Raw genomic sequence first — 13,150 nt, forward strand, 5'->3', positions numbered from 1 at the left:
TGTGTTCGTTGTCCATAGCTTATACCATACCATAACCCCACCGCCACCATGGGGCACGCTGTTCACAACGTTGACATCAGAAAACCACTTGCCCACACATCATACACTGGTCTGTGGTTGTGAGATAGTTGGACGTACTGCCAAATTCTCTAAAAAAATAAAAAATAAATCTATCTACACACAATAACCCATAACGACCAAGCGAAAACAGGTTTCTCAATGTTTGTGCATTTATATCTATTTTTTTTCTGAAATATCACATTTACATAAGTATTCAGACCCATTGCTATGAGACTTGAAATTGAGCTCAGGTGCATCTTTTTTCCATTGATCATCCTTGTGATGTTTCTACAACTTAATTGGAGTCCACCTGTGGTCAATTCAATTTATTGGACATGATTTGGAAAGGCACACACTTGTATAAGGTCCCACAGTTGACAGTGCACGTCAGAGCAAAAAATGAGATCAAAGGAATTGTCTGTAGTTCTCTGAGACAGGGTTGTGTCAAGAGACAGATCTGGGGAAGTATACCAAAACATTTGTCTCATTTAAGGGCCCCAAGAAAAGAGTGGCCTCCATTCTTAAATGGAAGAAGTTTGGAACTACCAAGACTCTACCAAGACTGTTCGCCTAGCCAAACTGAGCAATCGGGGGAGAAGATCCTTGGTCAGGGAGGTGACCAAGAACCTGATGGTCACTGACGGAGCTCTAGAGTTCCTCTGTGGAGATGGGAGAACCTACCAGAAGGACAACCATCTCTGCAGAACTCCACTAATCAGGCCTTTATGGTAGAGTGGCCAAACAGAAGCCACTCTTCAGTAAAAGGAACGTGACAGCCCGCTTGGAGTTTGCCAAAAGGCACCGAGCATGAGAAATAAGATTCTCTGGTCTGATGAAACCAAGATTAAACTTTTTGTCCTGAGTGTCAAGTGTCACGTCTGGAGGAAACCTGGCACCAGTGAAGCATGGTGGTGGCAGCATCATGCTGTGGGTATGTTTTTCATCAGCAGGGACTGGGAGACTAGTCAGGGTCCAGGGGAAGATGAACGGCGTAAAGTACAGAGATCATGAAAATAGCTTTGCAGAAGCGCTCTCCATCCAACCTGACAGCGCTTGAGAGGATCTGCAGAGAGGAATGAAACTCCCAAAATACAGGTGTGCCTAGCTTGTATTGTCATACCCAAGAAGACTCGAGACTGCCAAAGGTGCTTCAACAAAGTACTGAGTAAATGGTCTGAATACTTCTGTAAAAGTAATACTTTTTTTATGAATTCATGACTGACATCCTTGATTCGGTCTGTTGTGTCCTACTGATTAAATTATGACCGGCTATTTTATCAAATTGATTACCTAAAGTTTGATTACGTGATTGAATTAAACCATGCTACAATTAACTTGTTAATAACCTGGGGCACCATGGAAGAGTGTTTATAGAGCTGCTGCCTTCCGAATAAACTCTTAAAGATCTGAAGATCTTTTGTATCAATAGCAGTCAATTATTAATCGTCACCTTCTATCGGTCTCATTCTGATTGTCGTAAGTACTTGGTTATCTTCACGAACCCAGGCAAACAAATTATTTCAATTGTTTATTTTCTAAATAATCACAGAGAATTACATATACACAGGATGGATCATACATCGATTACTAATGTCATAAAAGGTCCCTAGCGGACTAAACCGATATGACAGCTGGTTACACAAAGAAAGGGAGTTGGGTTTGAATGAAAGAGCGGAGAGACTGAGGAACAAAAGGATTGGGTCTCTATCGGACCTTGAGAAGCTATGCTACTGTAAATACAGAATCTGTAAATACGCCCATTCAGAAAAGGAAAATGCGAGATGTATATTTACACCGAGCTGCGCTTCGATAGATGGATCGATGATGGAAGACTGGTTTGTCCAGCAGAGAGCGCCTTTGTCCTTTGACGAATCTTTCTGGTAGTAATGTTGTAGGGCGGGATACGTTGTACCCTGTCGTTCTTATTAGGAGATTCTGTAATTTCCTAGGCCACATACGTTTACAGCTGCAGCTGATAACTCGACTTCTAGGATGTATTACTTCTTTATTGAATACGAGTTCAAAGTTCATACATACCGTTTTGCCATAATCAGCTCGTGCTGTATTCTGGCTGGTCTTGTCGAAATTCATCCTTCCAGCGTGGGGATAGTCACCTCCACGTTGAAAAAGGCCCTTTTTCGCGCCCAGGCTCTGTCGCAGCCGACCACGACCGGGAGGTCCGTGGGGCGATTCACAATTGGCCTTAGCGTCGTCCGGTTTAGGGAGGGTTTGGCCGGTAGGGATATCCTTGTCTCATCGCACACCAGCGACTCCTGTGGCGGGCCGGGCGCAGTGCATGCTAACTAAGGTCACTAGGTTCACAGTGTTTCCTCCGACACATTGGTGCGGCTGGCTTCCGGGTTGGATGCGTGCTGTGTTAAGAAGCAGTGCGGCTTGGTTGGGTTGTGTTTCGGAGGATGCATGACTTTTGACCTTCGTCTCTCCCGAGCCCGTACGGGAGTTGTAGCAATGAGACAAGATAGTAACCACTAACAATTGGATACCACGAAATTGGGGAGAAAAAGGGGGTACAGTTTAAAAAACAAACAACAAAAATAGCCCTTTTTTAAAGTATAGACACCATTCCTAATGTCGTCGGGAACTAGGGTCGATTTCCGTCGGGTTTTTGTATTAGGGGAGAGAAGGGCGTATTCCATAGTTTTCAACCAATGTCTGTTCACTTGGTCATTACCACTGAGTGAGCACAGTTTACGTATGAAAACAAATCATTTAGAAGCTAAATTACATTTTAATATTTTCACAAATAGGTTCATATTTAAACATTTAAATTGCACAACAATTCCATGTGAATCTGGTAACTAGTATGATACAATGTATGTCATCCTATCAGATATAATGTCCCAGACACCAACTGATCTGACATCATATTCTCTAAGTACCAATGGACACTTTCAACTGGTTGGATTACAGAAATATTGTACCTTTCCCCAAACTTTTGATGTTAACACAGGGCTTTTAAAGAGTTATTTCTCTCTTGCTTTCTAAGAGGGAAAGGTGATTATGGGGGTCATAAACCTCATACAACAGGGTAATGTCATGACAGGTCTTATGTAGCAACATGTGATATTGTTTTTTTTACGTTGGATAAAGGTAGACACAAGACTATAAAATGGTATATCATACACTGCATTTCAGGAACAATGGGAAAGTAATTCTGCTTTGAAAATTGATCAACTTGTAACCTCACTTGAGAAAATGGCCTTTGAGTATTTTGGTACCTACTGGAGAGCTCTTCATTGTCTTTCGTAAAATGTCAAAAAAACCGTTTTTGCTTTGTCATTATGGGTTATTCTGTGTATATTGATGAGGGGGAAAAAAATATTGAATCAATTTTAGAATAAGGCTGTAACATAATGTTCTAATCTTCTAATTCTGAGTAAAAAACTCAAGACACTATGAAGGCTTAAACAAGTTTATTCTTCCCAGAGGATCAATGCAGCCGCATTAGATGAAGACATTTTCACACAAGCACTGATATATAACCGTTCCTCCTAGGCTGAGTCTCCTCCTACACATCTGAACAGCCAATGCATTTCTGTTGCTAGACAGAACCTTAGTGACATCTGTTGCTAGACAGAACCTTAGTGATATCTGTATCATCTGACCTGACCTCTACCCCAAAGTGCTCACTCCTCCCCAACTCACGGCTGTCATGGTGACTGGTACTAGACTGTGTCTTCTCCTCCCAGAGGATCCTTCCCATAGGATTCCTGATGGCCAACAATAACATATCCTGACATAATGTAAACGTTATACATTACCTTCTCTCCCTCAGTGACATGAATAAGTATATTTCATATTCTCAGAACTCAACAGTAACAAAAAGTGGAAAGTCAAGTTGTGAATACTTTCCGATTGCACTGTTGTGACAAAAGTGCATATTTTACATGTTGTGCTTATATTTTTGTTCAGTGTAGATTAAAATAATCCTAAACCTGTTTTTTCAAGACCAGATGTATGGCTGCTTTTAAACATGCAGCCCAATTATTGGCAAAAGATCAGAATTTTTCTGTTTTGGTCAAAATATCAATGAATGGCAAAATATCAGAATTGGGCTGCCTGTGTTAAGTCTAACTAGAATTTTTGTTATTTGACACCATGATTTGCAAGAAAGTACACATTAAGATTTGATTCCCGTCCTTAGTCTTATTGCCTCACAATTAAATCAAATAAATTCAGAAGTGTGTGTGTGTGTGTGTGTGTGTATACCTCTACAGCTCAGTGGCAGAATGGATACATTGACATATTTGCTGGCAGAATGATCTAAATGTGTTGATATAATTGTAGATCAACAACCCCGACATGAGAGTCCAGATCCTGAAGGACTTTGTGAAGGGGCATTTCCCTGCCACTCCGATGCTGGATTACGCTCTGGATGTGGAAAAGATCACCACCTCCAAGGTACTGCCCTCTACTAAACCTCTCACTTCTCTACCTAGTGGTGCAGGCTACTTTATTTAGGGAATACTTAATTTATTTTGTTACTTGATCATTTTTGGTCAAGGTTACAGGTACAATACATTCTTATCAAGCGTAATGTTGCCGTTAACATAGTTTAGACTATTTTGAATCCATTACTGTCAGAGGGCATATTAGGCAGGGGGGGGGGGGGGGTTAGGCTTTAATTATTGCAGATAGATTGTAGCTTCAAAAGTTTTGACCAACCTACTCATTCTAGGGTTTTTCTGTTTTTACTATTCTCTACATTGTAGAATAATAGTGAAGACCATCATAACTATGAAATGACACATGGAATCACGTAGTAACCCCAAAATTGTTCAACAAATCAAAATATATTTTAGATTCTTCAAAGTAGCCAACCTTTGCCTTAATGACAGTTTTGCACACTCTTGGCATTTTCTCAACCATTCATGAGGTAGTGTTTAGACCCCTTGACTTTTTCCACATTTTGTTACGTTACAGCCTTATTCTATTATTGATTAAATAGTTTTTTCCCCCCTCATCAATCGACATACACTACCCCATAATGACAAAGCAAAAACAGGTTTTTAGAATTATGAATGTGTTAACCATATATCACATTTACATAAGTATTCAGACCCTTTACTCAGTACTTGTTGAATCAGCGATTACAGCCTCGAGTATTCTTGGATATTACGCTACAAGCTTGGCACACCTGTATTTGGGGAGGTTCTCTCATTCCTCTCTGCAGATCCTCTCAAGCTCTGTCAGTTTGGAAGGGGAGCGTCACTGCACAGCTATTTTCAGGTCTCTCCAGAGATGTTTGAACAGGCTTAAGTCCGGGCTCTGGCTGGGCCTCTCAAGGATATTGAGACTCGTCCCGAAGCCACTCCTGCTTTGCCTTGGCTGTGTGCTTAGGGTCGTTGTCCTGTTGGAAGGTGAACCTTCTCCCCAGGTTTTAATCAAAGATCTCTCTGTACTACGCTCCGTTAATCTTTCTCTTGATCCTGACTAGTCTCCCAGTCCCTGCCACTGAAAAACATCCCACAGCATGGTGCTGCCACCACCATGCTTCACTGTAGGGATGGTGCCAGGTTTCCTCCAGATGTGATGCTTGGCATTTGCACCAAAGAGTTCAGTCATGGTTTCATCAGACCAAAGAATCTTATTTCTCATGGTCTGAGAGTCCTTTAGGTGCCTTTTGGAAAACTCCAAGCGGGCTGTCATGTGCCTTTTACTGAGGAGTGGCTTCTGTCTGGCCACTCTACCATAAAGGCCTGATTGGTAGAGTGCTGCCGAGATGGTTATCCTTCTGGAAGGTTCAGGTACTTGGTCACCTCCCTGACCAAGGCCTTATTCCCCTGATTGCTCAGTTTGGCCATTGGGCCATCTCCAGGAAGAGTCTTGGTGGTTCCAAATTGCTTCCATTTTAAGACTGATGGAGGCAACTGTGTTCTTGGACCTTCAATGTTGCAGAAATTGTTTTGGGTATCCCTCCCCAGATCTGTGCCTCGACACATTGGTGAAGTGTGTCGTCTCTCCTCGAAGAAAGACGTTGGTCTGGCTCAGTAAAGCCTCAAAGATAAATTGTCCGCAAAGCTGAAATGGGCTACTTCTATGTGAATTAATTAGGCGGAACACCCCTCAGTTGACAAGTTGAAACATAATTATCTATAAGCTATCAGGCAGCGTGTGTTATTTGTCCTGTTGTGTAAGAATCACATTTTGGAACAGTGAGTGCATTCTGACATCACGTGCATAAAACAACTCACGCCGGCCTACCGAGTTGGGCAGTGGTTTAAGGCGCTGCAGTGCTAGCTGTGCCACTAGAGATCCTTCGAGTTCCAGGCTCTGTCGCAGCGACTGGGAGACCCATGGGGCGGCGCACAATTGACCCCGTGTCATCCTGTTTAGGGTTTAGCCGGCCGCGCTTCTAAGCACCCGCTAAACCCGGAAGCCAGCCACACCAATATGTCAGAGGAAACGCTGTTCAACTGACAACTGGTGTCAGCCTGCAAGGCACCCGGCCCACCACAAGGAGTCACTAGAGCGCGATGAGCCAAGTAAAGCCAAACCCTCCCCTAACCCGGACAGCGCTAGGCCAATTGTGCGCCTCCCTATGGGACTTGCGGTCACAGCAGGTTGTGACACAGCCTGGGATCAAACTCGGGTTTGTAGTAACGCCTTAAGCGCTGCGATGCAGTGCCTTAGACCACTGCGTCACTCAGGAGGCCAAATACAATTTATATTTCATACAGGCATGGTCATGTGAAATTGATCCAATAAGACCCCATTGAGTAATTTGGCGGCCATATTAGAAAACGGCTCCTGTGGGGTTAATGCATGAATCCGGTGATGATCCTGTATTTACAAATCTTAATTGTGTGAGCGCAATTTGGTGCTTTCTAGCGACGGATGAATGGCACAACAATGGGCCTCAGGATCTCCTCACGGTATCTCTGGTTCAAATTGCCATTGATAAATGCAATTGTGTTGGTTGTCCGTAGCTTATTGCCTGCCCATACCATAACTCCACCGCCACCATGGGACACTCTGTTCACAACGTTGACATCAGCAAACCGCTCACCCACATGACGCCATACACGCTATCTGCCCGCCAGTGGCCATCGAAGGTGAGCATTTGCCCACTGAAGTTGTTTCAAACGCCGAACTGCAGTCAGGTCAAAACCCTGGTGAGGACAATGTGCATGCAAATGAGCTTCCCTGAGATGGTTTTGACAGTTTGTGCAGAAATTCTTCAGTTGTGCAAACCCACATTTTCATCGTGGACATTTCTGCAGTCAGCATGCCAATTTCCCACACCCTCAACTTGAGACACCTGTGGCATTATTGTGACAAAACTGCACATTTGTGGCCTTCTATTGTCCCCAGCACAAGGTGCACCTGTTTAATGATCATGCTGTTTAATCATCTTGATTTTCGACACCTGTCAGGTGGAGGGATTATCTTGGCGAAGGAGAAATGCTCACTAACAGGGTTGTAATCAAATTTGTGCACAAAAAGCTTTTTGTGCCTATGGAACATTTCTGGTGTCATTTATTTCAGCTCATGAAACATGGGACCAACACTACATGTTGCATTTATATTTTTGTTCAGTTTAGAATCTATAGAGCCTATGCTTTAGTGATAATCTACTGTGTGATCGCCTCTCCGTCGCTTTCTCTGTTGCTCTGTCTGCTCTTTGCTGCTGTGTCGTGGTCTTCTATTTTGCGATCTCTTTTGTTTACCCTACTCTCTCGTCCTGTTTGTAAAAAGTGTAAAAGTAAACAATTGTTTTAATTGTAATTACACAGGCTTTTTCACCTCGCCTGCAAATTATTTGTGAACCATGTTTTACTTTTTCACTCTGTATTTCACCTTTTGTAATGTGCAAAAAAATAAAACGAATTACTCTATAGAGCAGCTTGAAGTGATAGGGGTGGTTGCTCAACCAACCTTCTCTCTCAATCTCTTCTGTCACTTTCGCTGTCACAGGTTGTTTGTTACTGTCTCTTGTGTTATTGCTTCTGTTCTTCTGGTGTCTCTCCATCTACTCTTCTGTTGCTTGTCTTGGTGTCTTGTCTGGTGTGTCTCTTTAGTTTTGCAATTGAAAACGGTCAAGGGGATCCTGAGGTAGCTTCATTTGTTATGGGCCTGTGTCTGGGTCACCTAAATCATCCCTACCTGTTGCCCTTGGCTACTGCATTTCTAAGCACTCCACTGGCCTGCTGTTCTCATCTATCCTCCTTGGCTCATCTGCAATCTGTCATTAGTTATTTTTAAAGGACGAATGCACTTCCTGATTTGGTCTAGTTTTAAATTCTGTTCATTAAGTGTTAGCGGCCATGACTGAATTCAAACGGGAGTTGGTTTGATGGTGTGGTTTAATGCGCGCGTGTGTGTGTGTTCGCAGGTGGGAAGATTTAGCCAGATTATTTACCTTGTGCTACCTGACTTTGAATCTCTGGGGCTAGTTAGGGACCGTCAATAAATGACAATCTAAATGGGACAATATTGTGTTGCACATCTTTTAGTTGTCTCATTAAATGCTTTCAATATTTGTATGTACATTTCAAAAATGTCTAGTTGGTTTGAGGTTGTCATAACAATTTGGAGCTATTGGAATGTTTATATATTGTCCCATTTACATTGTGATTTACAGATGGTCCCTAACTAGCCCCATAGGGATGTCCAAAGTCAACCCAAAGTGCAGCTGCACTCCGAATTGATGATTACTTGTGTGCTGCCAGCTGTGGGCAGGATTGAAACAAACCAAACATTAATTTACGTTGTGATTCAGTCACGACCATAAGTATCACAAAACTCAGTTTTGGATGACAGTGACTTAATGACCAAAATGATTATATTTACACTTTAGTACACTTTGACAGTAGAATAAATGTTTGACTTATATCGATGGCACCTTGGCTATTTTCTAAATGAGAAATCGTTTTTTAGGGGTGGTTGCTTTTTTTTTTGTTACTGTATACTGACTGGCACAACTAGGGTAACTGAACTGTAAAGTGTCCACAGAACAACTGCAAACATGACAGATAAGAAGCTTTTTTCTAGCTTTCAAATGAGCACATTTTTCTCTCCCACTGTACTCTTTCTGATTTGTTTCCCAAATTGTTTTATAGTTTCCTAAATTGTAACATTTTTCTAGTTGTTTTCCCTCAAATTATGATTGTTCTTAGAGAAAAAAAACTCAATTAAATTTGAGTACCTGTCAATGCTTAAATAAAAAATGTTAAGATCTGAAAGGATTTTTTGTTTGTTGTAATTCTCCATTAAATGAACAGCTAGCGGTTGAGGAATTTCCCGTCTAATATTGGTGAAAAATGTGCCGGGTCTAGCGATGGTGCTGTATTGCAGCTGCTCATTTCATGGCAAAGTTCGCAAATAACAAATAATAGATACAAGTGATATACTTAATCATTATATACTTCTGCCAGGTAATGGAATACCTCCCTGAAATGGACAAAAATGAATGGGGCCATATTGCCATTGGATGAAACATGTACACAATCGCAAATACCACTCAATTGGATGACAGTTCATGCAAACCATATTGCAAATGGCAAATGCCAAGTGTCATACAGCAAAAATCCCAAAGATGTCAAGCGTGCGCCACTGTAAATTTTTATATTGCAAATGGTCATAAAGTTAAGACCCAAAAATGTATCACCCTCTTAAAGTGCTTTTTGGACCGTTTTTCAAAATTATTTTATTAGAATTTTTTTATTAAAAACTAATTGTTCAATTACACATGTATAAGAACTGTATGAACATACCTTTTGTCATATTTTTCCATAAGGCATATTTGCAATATGATATCATAGGAAGTCAAAAGTCAGTGAACCATTGTCAAATTCCGTAAGAAATGTCCATATGCAATATGAAAGTATTGAAAGTGCCAAATCAGGATGTTCTGTCCATTTGCTATATATGATCATAGGAAGTCAGTTTCAAAACCCAAAAGTCAGTGAACCATGTCCAAATGGCATTTATCCTGCCCAAATGATATCACTATGTTAAGCTCTGAATCAACCCAAGGTCTGTTTGTCATGCATAGTGAGAGAGAGAAGTGGGACTTAAATTATTTTTTAGAAAAACGTCCAAAATGACCAGGGGTGCCATTGGATGGGCACGGGTGGGTGGGGGGGGGTGCTCGCTACCCAGCCGTGGACACCTTGCACCCTCCTAAAGGCATTCGAAACCATTTCAAATATTTGTTCCTAGTAACCCGTTCCAGTCACCAGGCTCACGGCTGTCTATTTGCAATATGTTTCAATGGGCATTTACCATCACGAATTTGACATGCTAAAAAATTGCGCAAAATTGACTGGTCCGATGAACTCGGGATGGGCGGGCAGTGATAGTTGTTCCTTTCCATCACTCGTTGTGTTGATTTCAACATGTCCATTTGGTGATGGTTTTACTGTTTAAACTTATTGCAAATGGACAAAAGTCAGCCATCAAGTCAGTGTCCATCAGTCAAAAATATATCATTCTGACACCAAACTGATACAAGCTGACACCAAACCCACTTTGTCCAACTCAACTCGGTTAGAAGCCAACTATCACATATTTCAGAGCAAGCCCAAAATTCACAGCGCCTTCTGTTTTAAACCATAATTAAAATATAAAACACGTAGTTACGTTCTAGCTGCGGGTCCAGTTCTGACATTGTGTAGGCCTTGCTGAGGCAACCCCGAATCCCAAGTTTCGGCTTGATAGGTCATTCGGAGCCCGATCAGAGACCTTAATTGGTGCTGAAAATACAATTTTTCCGGGCGTTGCTATGGGGTCCTTGAATAGCTCATTCAAGGACCTCATAGCAAAAAATTAAAAAAATATATATTTTTTTTTCTTCCAAAAAATCGGACAAACGTTAAGGTCCGTCTCTATGGGCCGAGGCGGTTGCAATGCAGCTAGTCTTGTGACTCTGAATCTCGTCATTTTTGTGTTTAGTCACAATTAATTGAAGTTATTACAACTGTACAAGGCTGTTTCTCGTTCTGAGAACCTTTTAGAGCCACATAACTCACTGTGTACTATCGTCTTGAGCTCTAGAACAGGTTTCTAAAGTTTCAGAGCTCTAGGTCTGACGGTTCTTTGAAAGTTAGAACAAAGGTAGCTATTGCATTCTCTGTGTGTCTGTAAGCCCCACACTGTCACTCCGTCCTTGCTGTGTGTGTGGAAATCTGATGGGAGAAATGACTGATTTACAGTTCGAGGTTTACCTAATCTCACAGTTTTGGAAAGATGTGACTTAACTCTTTGAAACAGCCCCTATGCCCCCAATTAAGGCACTTCCAGTTGGCACAGGAAGCTAAAAGTAAAAACACATCCTCATTCGGGTAGGCTTTTACAGAATCCAGAGTTTAAAGTCTTTACATTAAGAACTAACTGATTTACACAGGGTTGAATGCAGTGATTTTCACAAACTGCAGGTTGGGGAAATCCAAACACCTTTAGGTTGAATTTAACCACTTCCGGTTGCTCCAGGAAGCTTCAAATCAACACAAATAGACCTCATAGTGGCCTGATGGATTGTCATCGAAGACAGGTTCATAAGGCTTTCATAACCCACATAAGCTTCAGGTTGAATTTAGGGGAGCAGGAAATGTATTCCTATGGAGAGAAAAGTCATTGCAAACTGTTTGATGTAAACACCTTAATTTCACTGTTAAGGGTTAATGCCACATGGTCAAGGTTAGGCTTGCACAGATTTGGAGGACCTCAGGAACGTTCCTGAGGTTGAATTGTGCTTCTAACCCTAACGGTTCCCCCGCTGTCACCCATAGGCATCTGAAATTTAGGGCCAGGCTTCATTTTGGGTCTACTTTTTTTCACTGTCGCTGCACTTAGACCGAGCGAGCTTCGGTCAAGCGGGGCATCTTGTTGAACTCTGCACAGCCTAGAGATTATGGTAATGCCATTGCAGGCTCTGTGTGTCTTTAAGCCCCGCACTGTGTCACACCATCCTAGATGTGTTTGTTTTTCTTTGACATCTGTTGGGAGAAATTACTGATTACAGTTCATGAGAGTTGCCTAATCACACACAAAGTTTTGGAAAGATCTGACCTTTTTAACCCTTCGAAACAGCCCCTATTCCCCCAATTTAAGGCACGTCCGGTTGGCACAGTAAGTTGAAAGTAAACCCATATCCTCATTGGGGTAGGCTTTTACAGAATCCTGCATGTTAAGAACTTATTTACAGAGGGTTGAATGAGTGTTATTTCAGAAAATCACAGAAATCACGTAGAGCTCCGAGGTCGACCGATTATGATTTTACAACGCCGATACCAATTAATCAGACTTTTTAAACATTTTTAATAATGACAATTACAACAATACTGAATGAATGCTTATTTTAACTTAATATAATATATCAATAAAATCAATTTATCCTCAAATAAAAAGAAAGGAGGACCAAGGCACTCTTCATATAATTGATTAAAATGCCTTTATTAGTATGGCATGTTCAATAGAAACAAAGTTTAAAAACCGACGCGTTTTGGCTGCATGGCCTTCGTCAGGGAGTACAAAAAAAGGAATACAGTGTCCTCTTTTGAACAGCTTTTCAATTAGCCCTAATTGGAAGAGGGCGTTTTTATACAATTGATTGGACACACCTAGTAAGCAATACTATACACATTAAAAGGTGAAATACTGTAGCTATGTTATCATAAAAATACCACTCCAAGCTAGAAGTATCAGAACACTACAAGGTAGTTCTAACCTTAAACGCAACGGACATAAATACCCCAAGAAACTTTTCCTATTCATGAAAATCGCAAATGAAATTAAATAAATATATTCAAAGTTTAGCCTTTTGTTAACAACACTGTCATCTCAGATTTTCAAAATATGCGTTACAGCCAACGCTAGACAAGCATTTGTAAGTTTATCATGGCATAATGCTATGCTAGGCTCTGCTGTCAATATGGAGTTTCTCATCAATCATAGAGCAAATGCCAAATGCATCTCTTATGTAGGTAAGCCTACTTTTCAGTTAACATTTACTTGAGGAGGTTTTGGGGAAAGTATCTCTGTCAACCCACAAGACGGTTATCACATCAACTGGCTACACACGGATTGATAGACAGATGGGCAATATTGCTGGAAATGAATTGGCAGA

The 13,150-nt window shown here is 41.4% G+C and overlaps 1 protein-coding gene across 7 annotated transcripts in view; it reads left to right on the plus strand.

Annotated features, from left to right (window-relative positions):
* Positions 1-13,150, plus strand: part of LOC109881689 (ATP-citrate synthase) — a 128,948-nt gene that overhangs the window by 93,403 nt on the left and 22,395 nt on the right. For 6 of the 7 annotated variants that reach the window (XM_020473800.2, XM_020473802.2, XM_031804975.1 and 3 more), the window contains one exon: positions 4,369-4,482. The exons of the other annotated variant lie outside the window; for it this stretch is intronic. In XM_020473800.2, coding sequence (XP_020329389.1) covers positions 4,369-4,482 — 114 coding nt within the window. The remainder of the gene's footprint in view (positions 1-4,368; positions 4,483-13,150) is intronic. 7 annotated transcript variants of the gene reach the window in all.

The sequence above is a fragment of the Oncorhynchus kisutch genome, linkage group LG25 (assembly GCF_002021735.2).
Source record: "Oncorhynchus kisutch isolate 150728-3 linkage group LG25, Okis_V2, whole genome shotgun sequence".
Classification (NCBI taxonomy): domain Eukaryota; kingdom Metazoa; phylum Chordata; class Actinopteri; order Salmoniformes; family Salmonidae; genus Oncorhynchus; species Oncorhynchus kisutch.